This window comes from Hevea brasiliensis, chromosome 16, assembly GCF_030052815.1.
Source record: "Hevea brasiliensis isolate MT/VB/25A 57/8 chromosome 16, ASM3005281v1, whole genome shotgun sequence".
In the NCBI taxonomy this organism is placed as follows: domain Eukaryota; kingdom Viridiplantae; phylum Streptophyta; class Magnoliopsida; order Malpighiales; family Euphorbiaceae; genus Hevea; species Hevea brasiliensis.
In genome coordinates this window covers 69,051,475-69,072,309 of record NC_079508.1, presented here as the reverse complement: position 1 = coordinate 69,072,309, position 20,835 = coordinate 69,051,475, and the positions used below count along the sequence as shown (strand labels likewise).

General features: G+C 33.0%; 3 protein-coding genes across 7 annotated transcripts; 2 read left to right on the top strand and 1 right to left on the bottom strand.

The window, feature by feature from the left end:
* Window positions 1-3,489: 3,489 nt before the first annotated feature.
* Window positions 3,490-7,095, top strand: LOC110643497 (glutathione S-transferase T1-like). Its single transcript, XM_058138801.1, has 7 exons — window positions 3,490-3,554; window positions 3,678-3,751; window positions 4,333-4,393; window positions 4,499-4,552; window positions 5,000-5,079; window positions 5,516-5,721; window positions 6,616-7,095. The coding sequence occupies exons 1-7, from the start codon at window positions 3,490-3,492 to the stop codon at window positions 6,826-6,828; spliced, it is 753 nt and encodes a 250-aa protein (XP_057994784.1). The 3' UTR covers window positions 6,829-7,095.
* Window positions 7,096-7,150: 55 nt separating this feature from the next.
* On the bottom strand, window positions 7,151-12,167 carry LOC110643498 (probable copper-transporting ATPase HMA5). The gene is made up of 6 exons (XM_058138794.1): window positions 11,770-12,167; window positions 9,410-10,804; window positions 9,064-9,318; window positions 8,472-8,594; window positions 7,833-8,312; window positions 7,151-7,747 (listed from the first exon to the last, which is right to left on the bottom strand). The coding sequence occupies exons 1-6, from the start codon at window positions 12,058-12,060 to the stop codon at window positions 7,331-7,333; spliced, it is 2,961 nt and encodes a 986-aa protein (XP_057994777.1). The 5' UTR covers window positions 12,061-12,167; the 3' UTR covers window positions 7,151-7,330.
* A 5,669-nt stretch (window positions 12,168-17,836) lies between these two features.
* On the top strand, window positions 17,837-20,439 carry LOC131174807 (glutathione S-transferase T1-like). Of its 5 annotated transcripts, none has more exons than XM_058138799.1 (5): window positions 17,837-17,922; window positions 18,403-18,444; window positions 18,520-18,645; window positions 19,252-19,331; window positions 19,763-20,438. In XM_058138799.1, exons 3-5 carry the CDS (start codon window positions 18,596-18,598, stop codon window positions 19,978-19,980), a joined length of 348 nt encoding a protein of 115 aa, XP_057994782.1. In that variant the 5' UTR covers window positions 17,837-17,922; window positions 18,403-18,444; window positions 18,520-18,595; the 3' UTR covers window positions 19,981-20,438. The 5 variants fall into 5 exon arrangements, with proteins under 5 accessions (XP_057994782.1, XP_057994780.1, XP_057994781.1 ...); XM_058138797.1 differs by having other exon boundaries at window positions 18,396-18,444; XM_058138798.1 differs by having other exon boundaries at window positions 18,351-18,444; window positions 18,505-18,645.
* Window positions 20,440-20,835: the final 396 nt, after the last annotated feature.

The following is a 20,835-nucleotide window of genomic DNA, read 5'->3' as shown; positions in this document are numbered from 1 at the left end:
TCCAACAAAGAACTTGTCTGCACGTATTATGGTTAGTGCCTAATATGTGTGCACGTCTACTTACCTTCAAGATTCGAGTTACTCTATAAAATGTAGAGTTGAAACAAGAGGTTCATGAGATTACGTGGACCAGAATGTTGGATGGATGCCTCTTTGTATTGTCAATCCTTATGTTTTTTAGGCCAACCAATCGGTCAATTCTATTCTATAATTGGATTATGGATGAACAATTACTATCAACGATTTATTCATCAAAGTTCTTGCTTTTATAATTTTCCGGGTCAAAAAAAAAAAAAAAAAAAGACTTTGAAGTACTTGTAGGGGTAAACAGTATAGACTTTGAGGAAGTCAGAATAGACATAACCAAGCCCCAGCAGCTATCTACAGAATTCAAAGGATTCTCCTTTCTTCCCTGTTCTTATTTTAATTTTTCTATGCTTTCTTGGTTTAGGGAAGCTCAGAGAATGCTAATTTTGCAAAGTTCAATGGTTTCAGATCCTTGCGGCTAGCACACTGTCACAGTTATTTTTGCATTAGTACTGTCGTTGTTGACAGCTTCAAGATGAGTAGTGCAAGTTATTTACATTAAGCTCTATTTCTTTGACGGAAAATATTTTATTAAAAAAAATTATTTTTTAGTGTATAAAGTATTTAAAAAAAATAGTTAATAAAAATAATTTTTTTATTTAAAAATTATATTTTAAATTTTGATAATTTTATTAAAATATAAATATTTATACATGCATAATATAAACACATACTATTAATTAATATTGCAATCAAATAATGAAAATATTTTTATAAAAAATATTTTTTTTAAAAATTATTTTCATAAAAATATTTTTTTATAAAAAAAATTATTTTTCGTGAAATAAATAGAATTTTAATTTTGCATTATAGATTACTCTTTTAATTGAAAAAAGAAAAAGAAAATTAGAAGAGAGATTAAGTAATAGCAAAAATTTTTTCAAATGAAATCCTCTTCATTTCTAATTAATTAATAATTAAATATGTTAGTTAGAGGATTTTTAAATGATTAATAATTAAATTTAATATATTTTAAATATAAAAACCATAATATAGTAAAATAATTTTTAAAAATATTTAAATTTATTCATTTTATATAATGGGCCATATCTCTCATTATAAAAAAAAAAGTCTGTTTTTAATTTAAATTGAATTTATTCATAAATACTTTGTTGGAATTTTTTTTTTTGTTATAGAATTTTGCAGTTTTATTATTAGATTGAGTCGACTGTTAATTTAGTATACAATAATATATATATATATATTAATGTAAAATGATATTATCATATATTCGTAATTAAAATAATAAACTAATGTTGAGATAGTTTTTAAAATTAAAAAAAAAAAACAGTATTAAAGAATGTATTATATTGTTAATTTAACATATATTAAATGCATAATATTGAAGATAATTAATTATGCACGTCATTTTTAATTTATAACAATTTTTTTTCTAATAAAATTAGGAACCATGCGTATTTAAATTAGTAGAAATTAGTGTTTTACGGTAAAAAAAAAATTGAAGAGTTTGTAACTTAAACTAAAAAATTAGTGTAAAATAATATTTATTTTTTATCTAAATTATTTTTTACTTTTAAGGGTTTATTTTATAAAAAGAAAAATTATACAAGGAAAAGTGAGTGAAATTGTAAAAAAAAAAATTGTAAAATTTCTGTGGATTAAAAAATTCTTATTTTTTTACAAATCTTTTTTATTGAAAGAGAAAAGAAAATTTTAATAGAAAGAAAAGAGGAAAGAAAAATGAATATAATTATATTAAAAATGACAATGTTGAAAATTATGATATGATATAATATAATTTTATAATTGAATGATTTGTTTTTATTTAATATAGTTATTTATCACATAATTTTATTTTTAAAAAATTGTATTAGTTTTATTTTTAAAATATTGTATTAGTTAAATAATAATTTATTCTCACACTACATCTATGTTTTGATATACATTTGATTAAATATTTTAGTTATACATATTTTTAATTTAAAATTTTAAAAATTAAAATTAAATATATTATAAAAAAATAAAAATTTTAAATAAAATGGCATATATGAAAAAAAAAACATTGTTTTTCCACTTTTTTAGTCCAATTTAAGCAGAAATAAAATGACTCAAAATACTCAAATTTTCATATAAACCTTCGTAATTTTTTTTTTACTTATTTTATTTTTATTATGAATATTGTATTGTTAATTTTAATTAAATTTTTCTTTTTTTAGCAAATATATGAAACACATTAGTAAATTTAACTGAAAAACATAGAGATGCATTTTCTTTTGTCATAAATATACATTTTTTTAACCTATAATCTCTATAAAAATTCAAAATAAACATACACAATATTTTTTTATATTTTTTTTTACATATTATATAATTGGTTTTTTCATTATGTATTTTAAAATTATTTATTTATTTTTTCTTTTTTTTTTTGCTTTTTTTTTTATTGTAAAAATTATTTTTAAATTTTTTTTCACACTTTTCATATTTTTTAATAAATGTGGAGCTGGGACACAATTTTTTTTTTAATTGTATTTGCAATGTTATAAGGCCATCTGACAATTTTAGTGTGAGGTTTAAAAATATTATTTTAAATGTTATTAAAAAAATAATTTAAAAAGTTATTTTAATATTTTTATAATTAAAATTTATTAAATTTAATTTTAAATTATTTTTTAATATTATTTAATTAATATATTTAAAAAAATAATTCTCTTCGTTAATACCAAACAGCCCTTAAATTATTACGCTCTCAGCTTTTAGAAACGTCAAGGTGGTGAGATTCAGCCTGATTTAATAATAAATTAAAAAGATGTCTTGATTTGATAATAATATTTTAGTGTTACAATAGTTTGGAAAATTCTTCCCATAAGGAATGTAGAGGGAAAAAAAATGCTATTTAGTCCTAATTTAAAAAGTTAATTATTCATTATGTTTATTTTAAAAAATATATTATTAATTTTTTTTTTATTTATAATTCATGAACTATTTAGTTATTTCAATTAATTTTTCAGAGAAAATAATTATGGATATAAATTATTTAAATAGTTAATAGATTTAAAATTATAAAAATTAAATAATTATATTATTTAAATTATAAAAATTAATTAATTGAATTGAGAAAAAAAATTTTATTTTAAAATAATAAGAGCGATTAAATAATTATAATTACAAATAAAAGGATTAAATAATATATTTTTTTAAAATAGGTAATTTTAATTTCATTAAAATATAATAATAAATTTCTAAAAAATTGTTTAATTATTAAAAAATTATTATTTTTAATATTTAATATTTAAAAATTCGAAAAATAATATTTTATTTATTTTTGCCCAAAACATTATTTTGGGCTCATATTATGATTTAAGGGCATATTCCTTGCAGAATTCAATAACTACTCGGTTACATAGGCAGTTCAGCGAGAACGAGCGATAGAAGGAAAAGAAGATGAAGCTGAAGGTATATGCAGATCGAATGTCCCAGCCTTCACGGGCCGTTATCATCTTCTGCAAGCAATTAGCATTTGCAATTCATTATTGTTTTGCTCGATTCCGATCAAAATGATTTATAGCTGCAAATTTAAAGGTGGATTTTGGTTTTTCTTGAGTATATTTCATTTGGGTATTTGTGTACAGGGTAAACGGAATAGACTTCGAGGAAGTCAGAATAGACATAACCAAGCGCCAGCAGTTATCTACTGAATTCAAAGGTTTCTCCTTTCTTCCCTGTTTTTGTTTTAATTTTCTGTGCTTTCTTGGTTTAGGAAATCTCAGAGAACGCTAATTTTGCAAAGTTCAATGGTTACAGCATACTGTCACAGTTATTTTTTCATTAGCCATTAGCACTGTCGTCGTTGACGGCTTCACATGATGATTAATATAAGTAATTGACAATGTTAATTTTGAAGATCAAAGCGATAGCAAAACTTTTTTCAAATGAAATCCTCTTCATTTCTATGTAAGGATTGTTAAGGAATCATTCCATCCATCTAATATGGAGTGGAGAGATTAATGTCATTAAAGAAATGGAAATGAGCTTCACCCTTCAGGTTTTTACTGTTGCTTGCATTCTTGGTTCAAAACTGATCTTGCATTCCAAAAGAAATTGCTCTAACACAGTGTCAATGATACTCGTTAGATTAAGAAATTTAAAGTAGCATTTGCCATTTTATCATACGTAAAGAAAGCAGTTACTCTCGAAGGAAAAAAAAGAAGAAGAAGAAGAAGAAAGAGGAGAAGAAGAAGAACAGCTACTGCTTGTAATTTCTTTTTCTCAACAATGTGATTTCAGAAATAAACCCTATGGGAAAAGTGCCAGCTATAGTTGATGGACGAGTCAAGCTGTTTGAAAGGTGCTTAAAAATGCTCTCTCTCTATCTCTTTCTCTCTCTCTCTGTGAGTTCTGCAATTATATTATCCCTTCTTAGTAATTCCACCTAGTTAAATTGTTTTTGCAGTCATGCAATCCTTATCTATCTTGCTTGTGTATTTCCTGGAGTTGCTGATCATTGGTAAGTGCAGTTTCTTATCAGTTGTAATTGAATTTCTGGTTATGTATTTATGTGACGTTAACAGCTTAAACATGTGAAATTCCTCAGTTGGAAACTGAATGAAATGTTATTGATATGAATATGATGCCTAGAATCTGCTGGTCTAAAGTTCCAAAAGATATGTAAAACAACAAGAAGGAACATGCCTTAGCATCAGTATGGTCTCCCAGCTAAATTCTTGATATGTTTTCTTTTGTTACACTGAGAAAATGGGCAACTTTGATTACATAGCCATGCCTCTTTGCATGCTTATTTCCGTGTAGTGTTGGACCTGTTGGTGTCTATTGTGTCAAGTATACTTTTGATTGAAGGATCTTTATATGTAAAGAATTACTGCATTTCATCTTTAGTTTCAAATTTATATGCCCCAGCTTAATTCCTAACAATTTTTCCTGTTCACATTTTAAGGTATCCAGCTGACCTTTTCAAGAGAGCTAAAATTGAATCAGTGTTAGATTGGCACCACTCTAATTTACGCCAGGGAGCAGGTGCTTCATATTTAATTTGATCTTGAACTTTGTTGGGAACATATATTATGATGTTTATTTTGAGTTTCATAACATGCTTGTAACTCAGAAATATGCACAAAGAAGCTGATATTTGTGCATTGGTTTTTGAAGGGTTTGTTTATGTTTCCTCTGTGTGTGTAAATTAGGAGCTGAGACTATATTAACCACTAACTTGTGTTAGGTTACCTATCAAAACATATCTAACTCTAATTGCACAATTTGCAGCTAGTTTCCACTCTGAAGCATTTCATTTTCTTTTTTTCTAGGGGTTTTTGTTTTTGTGTCGCTCTTATGTCTTATCCAATGCAAATGATTTTTCTTTTTTTCCCTCCCTGGGGAATGTTATATGGTTTACGTAACTTGGCATAACTTTTCTAATGGTCTGGTTCTTTTCAATTTGATGTTTCTTCTTTAGTTACATATGTCGTGAATACTGTACTTCCACCTGCGCTTGGACTACCCCTGAATCCACAAGCCGCTGCCGAGGGTGAGAAAGTTCTCTTTTCATCCCTGTCAAAAGTAGAGTCCTTTTGGCTCAAGGGGAGTGGACTATTTTTGCTAGGTGGCAATCAACCATCTATAGCAGATCTAAGCCTTGTGTCTGAACTAATGCAACTGGAGGTAATGCAGATAAAATTCAATATATATATATTTTTTTGGTTATCACTGTTGTTGCTGAGATAACATGGAACAGATTCTCTTTGTGCTTCTGTGTTTCTGTGTCTGTGCAAGAGAAAGAGAGACAGAGAGAGAGAGAGAGAGTTAAATTTTTTGGAACAGTGATATTCTGATGAAGGCTGCTTGGTGCTTACCCCATCTCTGCAAGGGTGAAAAACCACTTCCCTTCTTTCCCCAAAACCTCAAAAAGAGGCTTGCTCACTTCCACCATAACAGCAGAGTAATTTTGTGATTGGCAAAAAAGGGATATGGTGGTATCCTATCATGCCTTCCTGAAAGCTTTCAGAGCCAGCTCTCTATGATAGAGCATCACCATATGTTTTGTGATGTAGAAGAGATGAATCTATGTCCGCAAAGAAACACACCATTTGCACGCTTTTACATTGATTTTCTGATCAATATGTAGGTTATTTTACATGGGCATACATGCTTAGTCAACCTCTGTTTTTAGCTTATGCAGTCACTTGTTCTATAAAGCAGAGTAAGCCCTTTTTTCTCCAGTTCTGGTGTTTCTTTTATCTCAAATGTGAGATGAAAGCTAGAGGACAATTAGTCTGGTTGATAGAATCCGTTAGCATCACAGTCCAGCTCTCACTAGAAAATCTTTCTAGGATTACCATTAGTTCATTTGGTATACGGCATTTGATTATATATGATAATTTGGCTAGAAATTCACTTGTCTGTTTCTCTTTTTCTTTTTTCCCCTCATTTAACACATAATCGTAAAGTTTGGATCTTTGTTACTAAATTTGCCTCATCTCATAAGTATTTTGAATTACTAGAAGTTACTAGCCAAAAATGTAGTGTGATCTCATTGTAAAATTTACTTGGATTTAGGTTTTGGATGAAAATGATCACAATCGAATACTTGCTCCATATAAAAAAGTTAAGCAATGGATCAAAGATACAAGATATGCAACAAACCCTCACTTTGATGAAGCACATAAAATGCTCTTTAAAGCCAAAGCAAGGCTGCAAAAGCAGCCGTCAGTGGGGACAAACAGTGAGACTCAATCAAGCTTGAAAGCAACATTGCCCTCAAAGATGTAAACGTTGTTCAACTGGGGTTTGTCTTGTGCAGGCTTGAGCCAAAAACCAAAAAACTGGGACAAACAATGTAATCCATGGTTGCAATTAATACACATGATAGTCATAGATTCTAGCAATTTTCTGTAACTGGTGTTTTTGGGCCCGAAGGAGATGTTGTGTTATAGATATCAAAGTTTTATTGTGAAACTTTGAAATCTAAGATTTGACTATTAGATTTTACTTTATCGAGTTGGTAAAATAATATACACTAGCCTGACTTGCTATCAAGACAGAGTTCAAGTATTTTTATTTTGCACATTCAATCTTAATTATCACCCATATATATACAAGCATAGCTTTTATTTGTATATACTAAAAAAGGCGGAGGGGGGGGTGGGGGAATGCAAATCAACACCATCTTCTTCACATCGTTTAGCTGGTCCAAGCAACAAACTACTCAAAACTCATTGCTAGTATCTCCTGGAAAAATATAAATAAAACTTGTTCGACAACCACTCCTCAGTCACTCGATCCTTATTGCACGAATCTCTAGGTTTTCCAGCATCCTGGGTCTCTTGTAATTTTTTAACAGGAGGGAACACACCACCACACTGACTGAAGAAGCTGCCATGGCAGCTCCAGCAATCCATGGGGGTAAACGGAATCCAGTACCTGGGAAAAGTGCCCCAGCTGCTATTGGGATGCCTAGTAGATTATAACCCAGAGCCCAAATATAGTTCAGACGAATGCGGGAAAAAGTCTTCCTGGAAAGGTCTATAGCAGTAATCACATCCTCCAAGTTGCTCTTCATCAGAACTATATCAGCTGCCTCTATAGCAATATCTGTGCCTGCACCAATTGCCATTCCAACATCTGCTGCTACAAGTGCTGGAGAATCGTTTATTCCATCGCCTACCATTGCCACCACATAGCCTGACGCCTGCAAATGATAAAGATTAAACTTAAAAAAGATTGTCACAACTTGTGAGATCTTAGCTAGAGGAAAAACCATAGTGCGCATGTACCTGTAACTCCTTCACTTTCTCTGCTTTCTGCTCAGGTTTGGTTTCTGCCATGACAGTTTCAATCCCAACTTCCCTAGCAGTGGAATTGGCAGTTCCCCAATTGTCACCTGTCACCATTATGCTCCTGACTTTCATAGACTTGAGAATGGAAATGACTTCACGTGCTCCTGGTTTCAGTGGATCAGATATGGCTAGTACGCCAGTGACTTCTTGATCTATAGATATTAAAATCCCAGTTTGAGCCATCTCTTCAATTTCTGCAAGCATCTCTTCAGCATCAGCTGGAATGGCAATGTTGTGATCGAGCATTAAACTTCTGTTTCCTACTATTATTTCCTTGTTGCGGACAATAGCTTTCACTCCATGTCCAGTAACGGAGACAAAATCTCGTGCCTCTGGCCAAACAGGGCTCTCTTCATCTTCTCTGAATTTCTTGGCATATTCCACAATAGCTTTGGCTAAAGGGTGCTCACTGTTTACCTGTTATGGATAGATTGCACAAACTTTGTCAATGTACGTCATAAAATAAGTAGATGTTAAATGTTCTGATTCTTTAAGTTCCAGTGAAGTCTCCTAAGAGGTCTAAGATTTAGACAGCAGTTCCATAAATACACACCCGTTTTAAGGAGAGCAACATACCTCAGCTGCAGCAACAAATTCGTAAAAATCCCGAAGCACCATATTTTTGAACAGTTTTGTGTTAACAACCACTGGCTTCCCAACTGTAAGAGTTCCTGTCTTGTCAAACACAATGCAATTCACCTGCAAGATAAATAATCAGACCCATTACAAGCATATTTAGTACTGACAGGCTGGTGCACATCAATTCTGGTTTAAAGGAACAACACCTCAGCTTTAATTTACCAGGAATAAAGATTGTTTTTTTAATTGCTATGAGGACTTGCTTAAGCTAGAAGCCTTATGGTGCTCATACTATTTTTAAATTTCATCTTTCCATATATTCATTGGAATTAAACAGAGAACAAGTAGGCTGCTTGGTTATGCAACTAACATTCATAAGAAATGCAAAACTGAGATCGAATTGATATCAAGAAGAAACACTATACAAAAAGTTAAATGACGGAGCATAGATCAATGCAGTTAATGTTAAAAGTTTGACAACTTTTTCATTTTCAAAGAGATTGGCGGATTTGGCCTTGAAACAGTATTTGAATATGTTAACACAGTCAAATATTACAAGTTAGGACTAAAGATGGATTTCGTGATTAACCTTGTGTGCACTTTCTAATGCTTGGCCACCTTTGATTAGAACACCCTGAGATGCGCCAACTCCGGTACCAACCATGACAGCAGTTGGAGTCGCTAAACCAAGAGCACATGGGCAGGCTATGACAATAACAGAGATTCCAAATTGGAGTGCAAGCTGAAAGCTGTCCATAGAATTTGGTATCCAAGATTCCGGGTAGCCATGGAACTCTCCAGCTAAAAACCAGGCAAGCCAAGTTGAGAATGAAAGAATGATGACCTGCAAGATGGTTAATTATTTACAAAGGATATCTTCTACAATACTGTCACATAATTTTTATTTTAATTGAATGATGAAATGATACACTTACCAGAGGCACAAAGAACTTGGAAATACGATCAGCAAATTTCTGTACAGGAGCTTTAGCCATCTGTGCTGACTCAACAAGACGAACAATCTGCGCAAGAGCACTTTCTGATCCAACCTTTGTTGCCTTAATATGCAATACTCCATTCTCATTCACAGTACCTCCAATCACTGGATCACCTTTCCTCTTTGCCACTGGTCGCGCTTCTCCTGTTATCATGCTTTCATTGACATGGCTCTGACCCCATATGACAAAACCATCTGAAGCTACTTTTGCACCAGGGATGATTTTAATCACATCGTTCTTTTGTATCATCCGGCCATCAATCTCTTCTTCATTAATCACATTTCCTTCATCATCTAGAGTCAATAATATTGCAGTCTCAGGTGCTAAGTCCATAAGCTTAGCAATAGCCTCAGATGTCTTTCCTTTAGCCAAAACCTCTAGATACTTCCCAAGAAGAATGAATGATATCAGCATTGAGCTAGTCTCAAAGAAATCTGTCCCCGTGAAATCTGGAGAAGCAGCAGCTCTTAACACAGAGTAGACTGAATAGAAATACGCTGCATTTGTTCCTAAGGCAATCAGAACATCCATGTTAGCAGAATGATGCCTTAATGCTTTGTATGCCCCAGTATAGAATCGTCGGCCAATGAAAAACTGCACTGGAGTGGATAGAACCCACCTCAAAATTGCTCCTATAGTCAGCATATTGACTATTTTAGTGTCCAATCCATGCTTAATTGCACGGATGTACATAAAAACCATGGATATTAAGAATACAGGAACAGTGAAAACCAAACTCCAAAGGAAGGATCTGTAATATTGCTTAATTTCCTCTTGTCTAAGGCTTTCTCTTCCTCCTGATCCTTCAGGAAAGATCATGGCCTTGAATTGTCCCATCCCAATTGATTCAATCACTTTGATAAAATTTCTAGGACCAGTCATTTCTGGTTTGTAAGAAAGAGAAAACTTGTTGAGTTCAGGGTCTATGTCTATACTTTGAACACCAGGAAGTGCTAGAAGAGAATTTTCAATCATTCTCATTGAATTGTCTGTCCTTATACCGTCAACTTTAAGCTGTATCTTGTACATGTCTTCACCAGTACTGATAAGTATGGCTCCAAATCCTGTATCCTCTATGGCCTGTAAGAGCTGGTTGTAGCTTAGAATCTTTGGATCATATTGAACTTCTGCTTCTTCAGTTGCTAAGGCCACTTGTGCTTTTTGAACGCCTTGAATTGCTTGCAGAGCTTGCTCGACAGTGTTGGAACAAGAAGTGCAAGTCATTCCATTAATGCGTATCCGGCATACCTGAGTGGATTTATCACTGGTCTCATCTTGAATCAGTGTGGCCTCAAATCCCGCATCTTCGATGGTCTCACGAATGGTTTCTTCCTATTCATATATTCAATTACAAGTCATGAGCTTTAAAGAGACAAATGATGGAAATGAAAACACAACTCACAAGGAGCATAGTAAAAGATGAGCAGGCATGTTAGATTTAGTTCCGTTTGCATTAATCATGTTTCATCCTACCCAAATCCAAGTAAATATATAGAGCAGGCAAGCAGCTACGCCCGTAAAATTGCTTCTTCCATGACGGAACAGCCAGCTGCTAACCTGAACTATGCAGTCTATGAAGGCTTAAAATTGATAAGTCTATCTGGGCTCAGACAGGCCCAAATATTGGAATATGCAGACCCTCATCTATGCTAACATCCAGCTTAGAATGGTTTGGGCTCACAAGCATGGCCTAGTCTTGAAACACAAACCCATTTGTGTTCTTCACGTCTTCTTCTATTCCAAGGCAAGATTTCGACCAAGTCACGTCACGACTCATAACAGACATTACGTTTTTATCTCAAAGAGAGTAAAAAGCAAAAGTTCTTTGTACACTAACCGAAAAAAGGGAAAGGCCAAAAGAAATCACATTTCTAGCTTGAATCCAAAAAGGGACATTTTCTTACGTATTAAGAGTTCTGGAAATCATCCACAGGCAATTCATAATCACGATCAAATGTTTATTTTCTGAAGGTCCATCGGCATTAAATTGCAACATGCAGTATAGAAATTTGTCTAAATCAAATTTGGGACCATGCCAGAAGAGCTCTGGAAATTATTCCACGTTTCATTTAAAAAGCATTCAATATTCTTATTCTTTTCTGTTTAAAAAATATATATATAATTCGCAGTGCAACTTTTCAACTCTTTTATTAATTTAAAAAGAAAAAAAATCCCAAAATTGTTTTCTTTTCCTTGAAGCACAATACAATTCTCAAAAACAAGAAGAAAAACAATAATAAAAACGAAGAAAACCAGATGAAGGAAAAAAAATTAAAGCAAATGGATCAAGAACTTACGTTAACGAAACTTGGATAGAATAAAACTTGAGTCCGATTATTCAAGAAATCGACGGCAGCCTCGCGAATACCAGGAAGGCGTTTGACTGCTTTCTCAACGGATCCAGCACAAGCAGCGCATGTCATTCCGATGACAGAAAACACAGCCTTGGCCTCGGACCCCTGGACGCTAATTTCTGGCACGGAAACGCCTTTGGGGTACTTGGTCATGGAGGGATAGCGAGGTCTGGGAGACAAATCGCCATAGCTATCATTGCGTATGCAAGCTAACGCCAGCAACTTGGAGGCCATGAAAGTGTTCGACCTCGGCCTCTTGAGTGTTGTTTTCCCAGCAAAAGGCACAAGAAAAGGGAAGATTTGAATTATAGCCTTACAGGTACAAGGTGGTGTTGGTTATAACAACGAATTTTGGTTCGTGGGTTGGTGGGCCATTTAAACAGAGCTTTTCTGATTTTCAATGATTGAGAATCCGACGGCGAAGATAGGGAATAGATTACTGGGTCCACTCGTCCATCCCACTAAGATATGATAGGATCATAAATTAAAATAATTATAAGTTGACAACATGAAGGTTAATTTTTATGGACCGTCTCTCATTTTTAGAATTTGTTAGGCTTTTACCTCTTCTTTCTATTTTATTATCATAAAGATCCCTAATTTAAAAAAATATTAAATAAAAGCCACTCATATCAGAATATCAACATATATGTAAAAAAAGTTAAAGAAACAAAAGTATTATACATAAAATTTATATTAATCCCTTCTCTATAATTTTTATCTAATTTCTATTAATTTTATTCAAAAGTCTAAAAATTACATACCGTGTTTAATTAAGAATATATTTATCATACTACTTGAAATAACTTCAACAATTAAAACTTTACAATTTCATATCTAAACATATAATAATAATATGTACAGTTATTATATAGATAAATTATTAGGAAAAAAATGAGGATAAATAAGATCAATTATCCCTAATTTTATAAGTATATTATCTCCATTATTGAACTTCAATTTATAATAATAAAACCCAAAGAAAGATCTCTTATAGCTAGTTTCCCGATTACAACTTACACCTCTCCTCTCTCACCTTCTTTCTCTTTCTTTCTTTCTCTCTCATCTTGTATCTTCAGTTACTGCTTGTCGTTGCCAAAAGTTACTGACGTCCCTTACTTCGCCTTGAGCTGTCAATCGATGTTAATCTTCCCCAAAGAAGGATAAACGAGAGGAGAGTACTCATCAGGGGAAAACGGTTCAAGGAATCAAAAATGGGTCACATGGCATGAATCTAGACGCTATTGCGTTCCGATTCACTCAAAAATATATTTTATTATATATATATATATAACTCAACTCAACTAAACCTTTATCTCAAAAATTTGAGATCGGCTATATGGATTCGTTTTTTCCACTCTGAACGATTTTGGGTTAAATCCTCAGAAATGTGTAATACTTCTAAGTCATGTTGTACTACTCTCCTCCAAGTCAATTTAGGTCTACCTCTTTTTTTCTTTCTATCCTCTAACTTAATGTGCTCTACTTGTCTAACTGGAACCTCTGTATGTCTACGCTTCACATGACCAAACCACCTTAATCTCCCTTCTCTCAATTTATCTTCAATTGGCACCACTCCTACCTTTTCTCTAATACTTTCATTACGGACTCTATCTAGTCTAGTATGGCCACTCATCCACCTTAACATTCTCATCTCTGCAACTATTAACTTAGATGCATACGACTCTTTCAGTGCCCAACACTCACTACCATATAACATAGCCGGTCGTATGGCTGTACGGTAAAATTTTCCTTTTAATTTATTAGGAATTTTACGATCACATAAAACTCCCGTGGCACGTTTCCACTTCAACTATCCGGCTTTAATCCTATGACTAACATCCTCCTCACATCCCCCATCTACTTGAAGGACTGAGCCTAGATATTTAAAGTGATTACTTTGGAACAGTACCACTCCATTCAAACTAATTCCTTCCCTATCACCAGTTTGGCCTTCACTGAACTTGCAATGTATGTATTCTGTCTTCGTTCTACTTAACTTAAAACCCTTTGACTCTAGAGTACTTCTCCAAAGTTCTAGCTTCCTATTGACTCCTTCTCGTGTCTCATCTATCAGAACAATATCATCCGCAAACATCATGCACCAAGGAATACTCTCTTGTATATGTTTCGTCAGTTCATCTAAAACTAATGTAAAAAGGTAAGGGCTTATGGCTGATCCTTGGTGTAATCCAATTGAGATCGGAAAATCTCTTGTGTCCCCTCCCACTCTGCGCACAATAGTACTTGCTCTTTCATACATATCTTTCAATACTTGTATGTACCTAATAGATACCCTCTTTTGTTCTAACACATTCCATAAGACCTCTCTTGGAACACTATCATAAGCCTTCTCCAAATCAATAAAAACCATGTGTAGATCTTTCTTCACATCTCTATATTTCTCCATCAAGCTTCTAATGAGAAAGATCGCTTCCATAGTTGAACGACCGGGCATGAAACCAAATTGATTGAGAGAGATAGAAGTATCATGACGTAGTCGATGCTCCACAACTCTCTCCCACAACTTCATAGTATGGCTCATGAGTTTAATTCCCCTATAGTTTGAGCAACTCTGTATGTCTCCCTTATTTTTAAAAATAGGTACTAAAATACTCTTCCTCCATTCATCAGGCATTTTCTTTGAGTTTAGAATCTTATTAAATAATTTAGTTAACCATGCCACTCCCATATCTCCCAAATACTTCCACACTTCAATTGGTATTTCATCGGGTCTACAGGCTTTACCCACTTTCATTCTCTTAAGTGCTTCCTTTACTTCTAAGAATCTAATCCTTATAGTATAATTTACATTCTTTTCTATTGTTCTAAAATCTATATTCACGCTATTTCCATTTTGACTATTATTAAAGAGATCATTAAAATAATTTCTCCATCTTTCTTTAATGTCCTCATCTTTCACCAACACTTTTCCTTCTTTATCCTTAATGCACCTAACTTGATTGAGATCTTGACATTTCCTTTCTCTACTCCTTGCTAATCTATAAATATCTTTCTCCCCTTCTTTAGTTCCAAGTTTCTCATATAACTTTTCAAAGGCCTGTGCTCTTGCTTGACTAACTGCCTTTTTTGCCTCTTTCTTTGCTATCTTGTACTGTTCATATGCCTCATTATTATCACATTTAGGTAATTTCTTATACCATTCCCTTTTTCTCTTCATTGCCTTTTGTACTTCCTCATTCCACCACCATCTCTCTTTTGAGGGTGGTCCATGTCCTTTAGACTCTCCCAGTACTTTTCTAGCTACTTCTCTAATCTTTGATGCCATCTGTATCCACATATCATTGGCCTACAAATCAAGCTTCCAAACTACGGACTCGAGAATCTCATTTTGAACTTCACTTGCTTTACTCCTTTGAACTCCCACCACTTTGTTCGAGCTACACTATTTCTTCTGACCTTACTTGAATTGTTCCTAAACTTGACATCCAAGACCACCAACCTATGTTGACTTGTTAAAGCCTCTCCTGGAATGACCTTGCAATCCTTGCATAGAGCTCTATTTGTCTTCCTGGTTAAGAGGAAGTCGATTTGGCTTCTATGTTGCCCACTTTTGAAAGTCACTAAATGTGACTCTCTTTTTATAAAGTAGGTATTTGCTAGTATTAGGTCGTATGCCATAGTAAAATCCAGGATGCTTTTTCCCTCCTCATTTCGACTGCCAAAACCAAAACCTCCATGAACATTCTCATAACCTTGCCTATCACTTCCTACATGTCCATTCAAATCTCCACCAATGAAAACATTCTCTTCATTCGGTATGCTTTGCATTAAATCATCCATATCTTCCCAAAACCTTTGTTTACTCTCACTGTCTAGTCCTATTTGTGGGGCATAAGCACTAACTATATTTATTATTTATCCTTCTAGTACTAGCTTTACTAGTATAATTCTATCTCCTACTATTTTCACAGCTACTACTGCGTCTTTCAATGTTCTGTCTATAATTATACCCACTCCGTTCTTGTTTCTCTCCTTTCCAGTAAACCACAGTTTGTACCCTGAATTACCCACTTCCTTACTTTTCTCTCCTACCCATTTAGTCTCCTGAATGCAAGCAATATTCACCATTCTCCTTTCCAAGGTATCCACAAGCTCCATTAATTTTCCTGTAAGTGATCCAACATTCCAAGTACCAACCCTAAATTACCAAAATATTCATTATATTAATAAATTCATAATAAAATAATACTTAAATTATAATAATTATTTTAAAAAGAATTGAGTTATTACACTAGCCTTTCATATGCATGCAGGTGTTGAGGATAGGAGAAGCCCTATCAATTTAGTAAATATTAATTAAAAAATAATTTATTAATAATTAATAATTAATAATTTTCTTTTATTTGTAAGAATGGCTCTAATTAACCTCCTATTGTAGATTTATAGTTTTTTTTTTTTAAGAAAATGAATTAAAATTAAGTGATTTATTGTAATAAACTGAAGTTGAAAAGACTCAAATCGATGAACGCAATTTACCTGTTTAACACGTGGTTGCTTTGCATGATGATCGCAGTAAATCCATATGAATGGTATGCCGCGGTGAGACTTTACCTTATGGAGCTTGCCAACCTTATTTATTTTTCCTTGAAGAAAAGAAACATTCTAAACGTTACAAGAGAGGAGAATCTTTGAGAATCATGGAGGTTAAAAAAAAATTATAAGATAATTACTTCTTTTAAAATAAATTATTCGAAAAAAAAAAGATTTTAATTAAATTTTCACAAGAATTATACTTATTTTTATTTTTATTAAATAATTTTTTTGAAATTTAAAAATTTAAATTTTTTATTCTAAATATAAAATTTTTATGGGTTAATATATATAGATAAATTAGACAACATATGCATTATACTAAAAAATAATGTACCAAATTTTCATGCATAAAAGAAGGTAAGTCTCAAATTTAAAAAGATGATACCTATATTTTATGAGTGCAGTTGTATAAACACTATAAGTATATAATAATTTTAAATATGTACATTCTTCGTTAAAAAAGATAATTTAATATTTAAAATTTTCAAGGATAAGTTAAAATAAAAATGTAAATATATAAGAGAAATTTAAGAAAAAATAATTATTTTCTATCATGAGTATAAACAACAATGACTTTTGATAGGGATGGCAATGGGTAGGGTATCCGCGAAAATTATTATATCCGAACCCAAACTTGATTAATATTCTCAAAATTCAAATCCGTCCCAAATTCGATTAAAATTTATTCTCAACTATCCGAACCTGTCTCAAACCCAATTGTTATTACTCGAAAAATACCCACACCCGTTTTATTTTATATATTTAATTAATAATCTATATAAAAAATTATTTTTATTAATAATTTATATTTTAAAAATTTAATAATTTCAAAAAATATTTCAATTTTATTTTATATAAAATAAAATATATAAAAATTTATAAATATTATTAAAAATATATATATATTTTATATTTAATTAAATATTTATATAAACGGATTCGGGTAATGGTTACCTAACATATAAAACCTGAACCCGATCCGAACCCGTTACGGGTATTAAATTTCAAATCGAATCCATCCCAAAACCGATTATATACTACACAAATCTGTCCTATTAAGGTTCGATCGGATCGAGTACTAATAAAAACCCGACCCGTCGCCATCCCTAACTTTTGGTATTCCAAAAATACTCTATAATTTTATGGTAGAATGTTGGACTAAGATGAAGGCAGCCAGCGTCCCTCAAGTGAAACGGTACCTTATAGGGATGTATAAATTGATACGGCATTGGAAAAAATTGGAAATGACAACCCTCAGGCATGGGCATGGCTGATGTTGACCATTTATTAGCATTAAATCTATCAATTCACAGCCAATGTTAAAATTTTTTGTATTTTTTGGTTGTCCAAATCCCATGGAGGAGCTAGAAAAATAATCATTATGATGAATAGAAACTCACTAATGGATCCTTCTTACCTCTTATTTTTATAGTTTATGGTCCTTATCAGTATAATTTGTGTACAGGGTAAACGGAATAGACTTCGAGGAAGTCAGAATAGACATAACCAAGCGCCAGCAGTTATCTACTGAATTCAAAGGTTTCTCCTTTCTTCCCTGTTTTTGTTTTAATTTTCTATGCTTTCTTGGTTTAGGAAATCTCAGAGAATGCTAATTTTGCAAAGTTCAATGGTTACAGCATACTGTCACAGTTATTTTTGCATTAGCCATTAGCACTGTCGTCGTTGACGGCTTCACATGATGATTGACATAAGTAATTGACAATGTTAATTTTGAAGATCAAAGCGATAGCAAAACTTTTTTCAAATGAAATCCTCTTCATTTCTATGTAAGGATTGTTAAGGAATCATTCCATCCATCTAATATGGAGTGGAGAGATTAATGTCATTAAAGAAATGGAAATGAGCTTCACCCTTCAGGTTTTTACTGTTGCTTGCATTCTTGGTTCAAAACTGATCTTGCATTCCAAAAGAAACTGCTCTAACACAGTGTCAATGGTACTCGTTAGATTAAGAAATTTAAAGTAGCATCTGCCATTTTATCATACCTAAAGAAAGCAGTTACTCTCGAACGAAGAAGAAGAAGAAGAAGAAGAAGAAGAAAGAGGAGAAGAAGAAGAAGAAGAAGAAGAAGAAGAAGAAGAAGAAGAAAGAGGAGAAGAAGAAGAAGAAGAAGAAGAAAGAGGAGAAGAAGAAGAACAGCTACTGCTTGTAATTTCTTTTTCTCAACAATGTGATTTCAGAAATAAACCCAATGGGAAAAGTGCCAGCTATAGTTGATGGACGATTCAAGCTGTTTGAAAGGTGCTTAAAAATGCTCTCTCTCTATCTCTTTCTCTCTCTCTCTGTGAGTTCTGCAATTATATTATCCCTTCTTAGTAATTCCACCTAGTTAAATTGTTTTTGCAGTCATGCAATCCTTATCTATCTTGCTTGTGTATTTCCTGGAGTTGCTGATCATTGGTAAGTACAGTTTCTTATCAGTTGTAATTGAATTTCTGGTTATGTATTTATGTGACGTTAACAGCTTAAACATGTGAAATTCCTCAGTTGGAAACTGAATGAAATGTTATTGATATGAATATGATGCCTAGAATCTGCTGGTCTTAAGTTCCAAAAGATATGTAAAACAACAAGAAGGAACATGCCTTAGCATCGGTATGGTCTCCCAGCTAAATTCTTGATATGTTTTCTTTTGTTACACTGAGAAAATGGGCAACTTTGATTACATAGCCATGCCTCTTTGCATGCTTATTTCCGTGTAGTGTTGGACCTGTTGGTGTCTATTGTGTCAAGTATACTTTTGATTGAAGGATCTTTATATGTAAAGAATTACTGCATTTCATCTTTAGTTTCAAATTTATGTGCCGCAGCTTAATTCCTAACAATTTTTTCTGTTCACATTTTAAGGTATCCAGCTGACCTTTTCAAGAGAGCTAAAATTCAATCAGTGTTAGATTGGCACCACTCTAATTTACGCCAGGGAGCAGGTGCTTCATATTTAATTTGATCTTGAACTTTGTTGGGAACATATATTATGACGTTTATTTTGAGTTTCATAACATGCTTGTAACTCAGAAATATGCACAAAGAAGCTGATATTTGTGCATTGGTTTTTGAAGGGTTTGTTTGTGTTTCCTGTGTGAGTGTAAATTAGGAACTGAGACTATATTAACCACTAACTTGTGTTAGGTTACCTATCAAAACATACCTCACTGTAATTGCACAATTTGCAGCTAGTTTCCACTATGAAGCATTTCATTTTCTTTTTTTCTTGGGGTTTTTGTGTCGCTCTTATGTCTTATCCAATGCAAATGATTTTTCTTTTTTTCCCTCCCTGGGGAATGTTATATTGGTTTACTTAACTTGGCATAACTTTTCTAATGGTCTGGTTCTTTTCAATTTGATGTTTCTTCCTTAGTTACATATGTTGTGAATACTGTACTTCCACCTGCGCTTGGACTACCCCTGAATCCACAAGCTGCTGCCGAGGGTGAGAAAGTTCTCTTTTCATCCCTGTCAAAAATAGAGTCCTTTTGGCTCAAAGGGAGTGGACTATTTTTGCTAGGTGGCAATCAACCATCTATAGCAGATCTAAGCCTTCTGTCTGAACTAATGAAACTGGAGGTATGCAGATAAAATTCAGTATTTTTTTTTTTTTTGGTTATCACTGTTGTTGCTGAGATAACATGGAACAGATTCTCTTTGCGCTTCTGTGTTTCTGTGTCTGTGCAAGAGAGAGAGAGAGAGAGAGAGAGAGAGAGAGAGAGAGAGAGAGAGAGAGAGAGTGTTAAATTTTTTGGAACAGTGATATTCTGATGGAGGCTGCTTGGTGCTTACCCCATCTCTGCAAGGGTGAAAAACCACTTCCCTTCTTTCCCCAAAACCACAAAAAGAGGCTTGCTCACTTCCACCATAACAGCAGAGTAATTTTGTGATTGGCAAAAAAGGGATATGGTGGTATCCTATCATGCCTTCCTGAAAGCTTTCAGAGCCAGCTCTCTATGATAGAGCATCACCATGTGTTTTGTGATGTAGAAGAGATGAATCTATGTCCGCAAAGAAACACAGCAGTTGCACGCTTTTACATTGATTTTCTGATCGATATGTAGGTTATTTTAGATGGGCATACATGCTTAATCAACCTCTGTTTTTAGCTTATGCAGTCACTTGTTCTATAAAGCAGAGTAAGCTTTTTTTTCTCCAGTTCTGGTGTTTCTTTTATGTCAAATGTGAGATGAAAGCTAGAGGACAATTAGTCTGGTTGATAGAATCCGTTCGCATCACAGTCCAGCTCTCACTAGAAAATCTTTCTAGGATTACCATTAGTTCATTGGGTATACTGCATTTGATTACATATGATAATTTGGCTAGAAATTCACTTTTCTCTTTTCCTTTTTTCCCCTCATTTAACACAATCGTAAAGTTTGGATCTTTGTTACTAAATTTGCCTATCTCATAAGTATTTTGAATTACTAGAAGTTACTAGCCAAA

Bases quoted from the DNA above. Each gene is read 5' to 3' on its own strand.
- LOC110643497 (XM_058138801.1), top strand. From the start codon at position 3,490: ATGAAGCTGAAGGTATATGCAGATCGAATGTCCCAGCCTTCACGGGCC. The intron at 3,752-4,332 runs GTTTCTCCTTTC...ATGTGATTTCAG, and splicing joins GTTATCTACTGAATTCAAAG to AAATAAACCCTATGGGAAAA. The intron at 5,080-5,515 runs GTGCTTCATATT...TTTCTTCTTTAG, and splicing joins TAATTTACGCCAGGGAGCAG to TTACATATGTCGTGAATACT.
- LOC110643498 (XM_058138794.1), bottom strand. From the start codon at position 12,060: ATGGCCTCCAAGTTGCTGGCGTTAGCTTGCATACGCAATGATAGCTAT. The intron at 10,805-11,769 runs GTAAGTTCTTGA...ATATATGAATAG, and splicing joins TCTATCCAAGTTTCGTTAAC to GAAGAAACCATTCGTGAGAC. The intron at 8,595-9,063 runs GTTAATCACGAA...TTTATCTTGCAG, and splicing joins CATTAGAAAGTGCACACAAG to GTGAATTGCATTGTGTTTGA.
- LOC131174807 (XM_058138799.1), top strand. From the start codon at position 18,596: ATGGGAAAAGTGCCAGCTATAGTTGATGGACGATTCAAGCTGTTTGAA. The intron at 18,646-19,251 runs GTGCTTAAAAAT...TCACATTTTAAG, and splicing joins CGATTCAAGCTGTTTGAAAG to GTATCCAGCTGACCTTTTCA. The intron at 19,332-19,762 runs GTGCTTCATATT...TTTCTTCCTTAG, and splicing joins TAATTTACGCCAGGGAGCAG to TTACATATGTTGTGAATACT.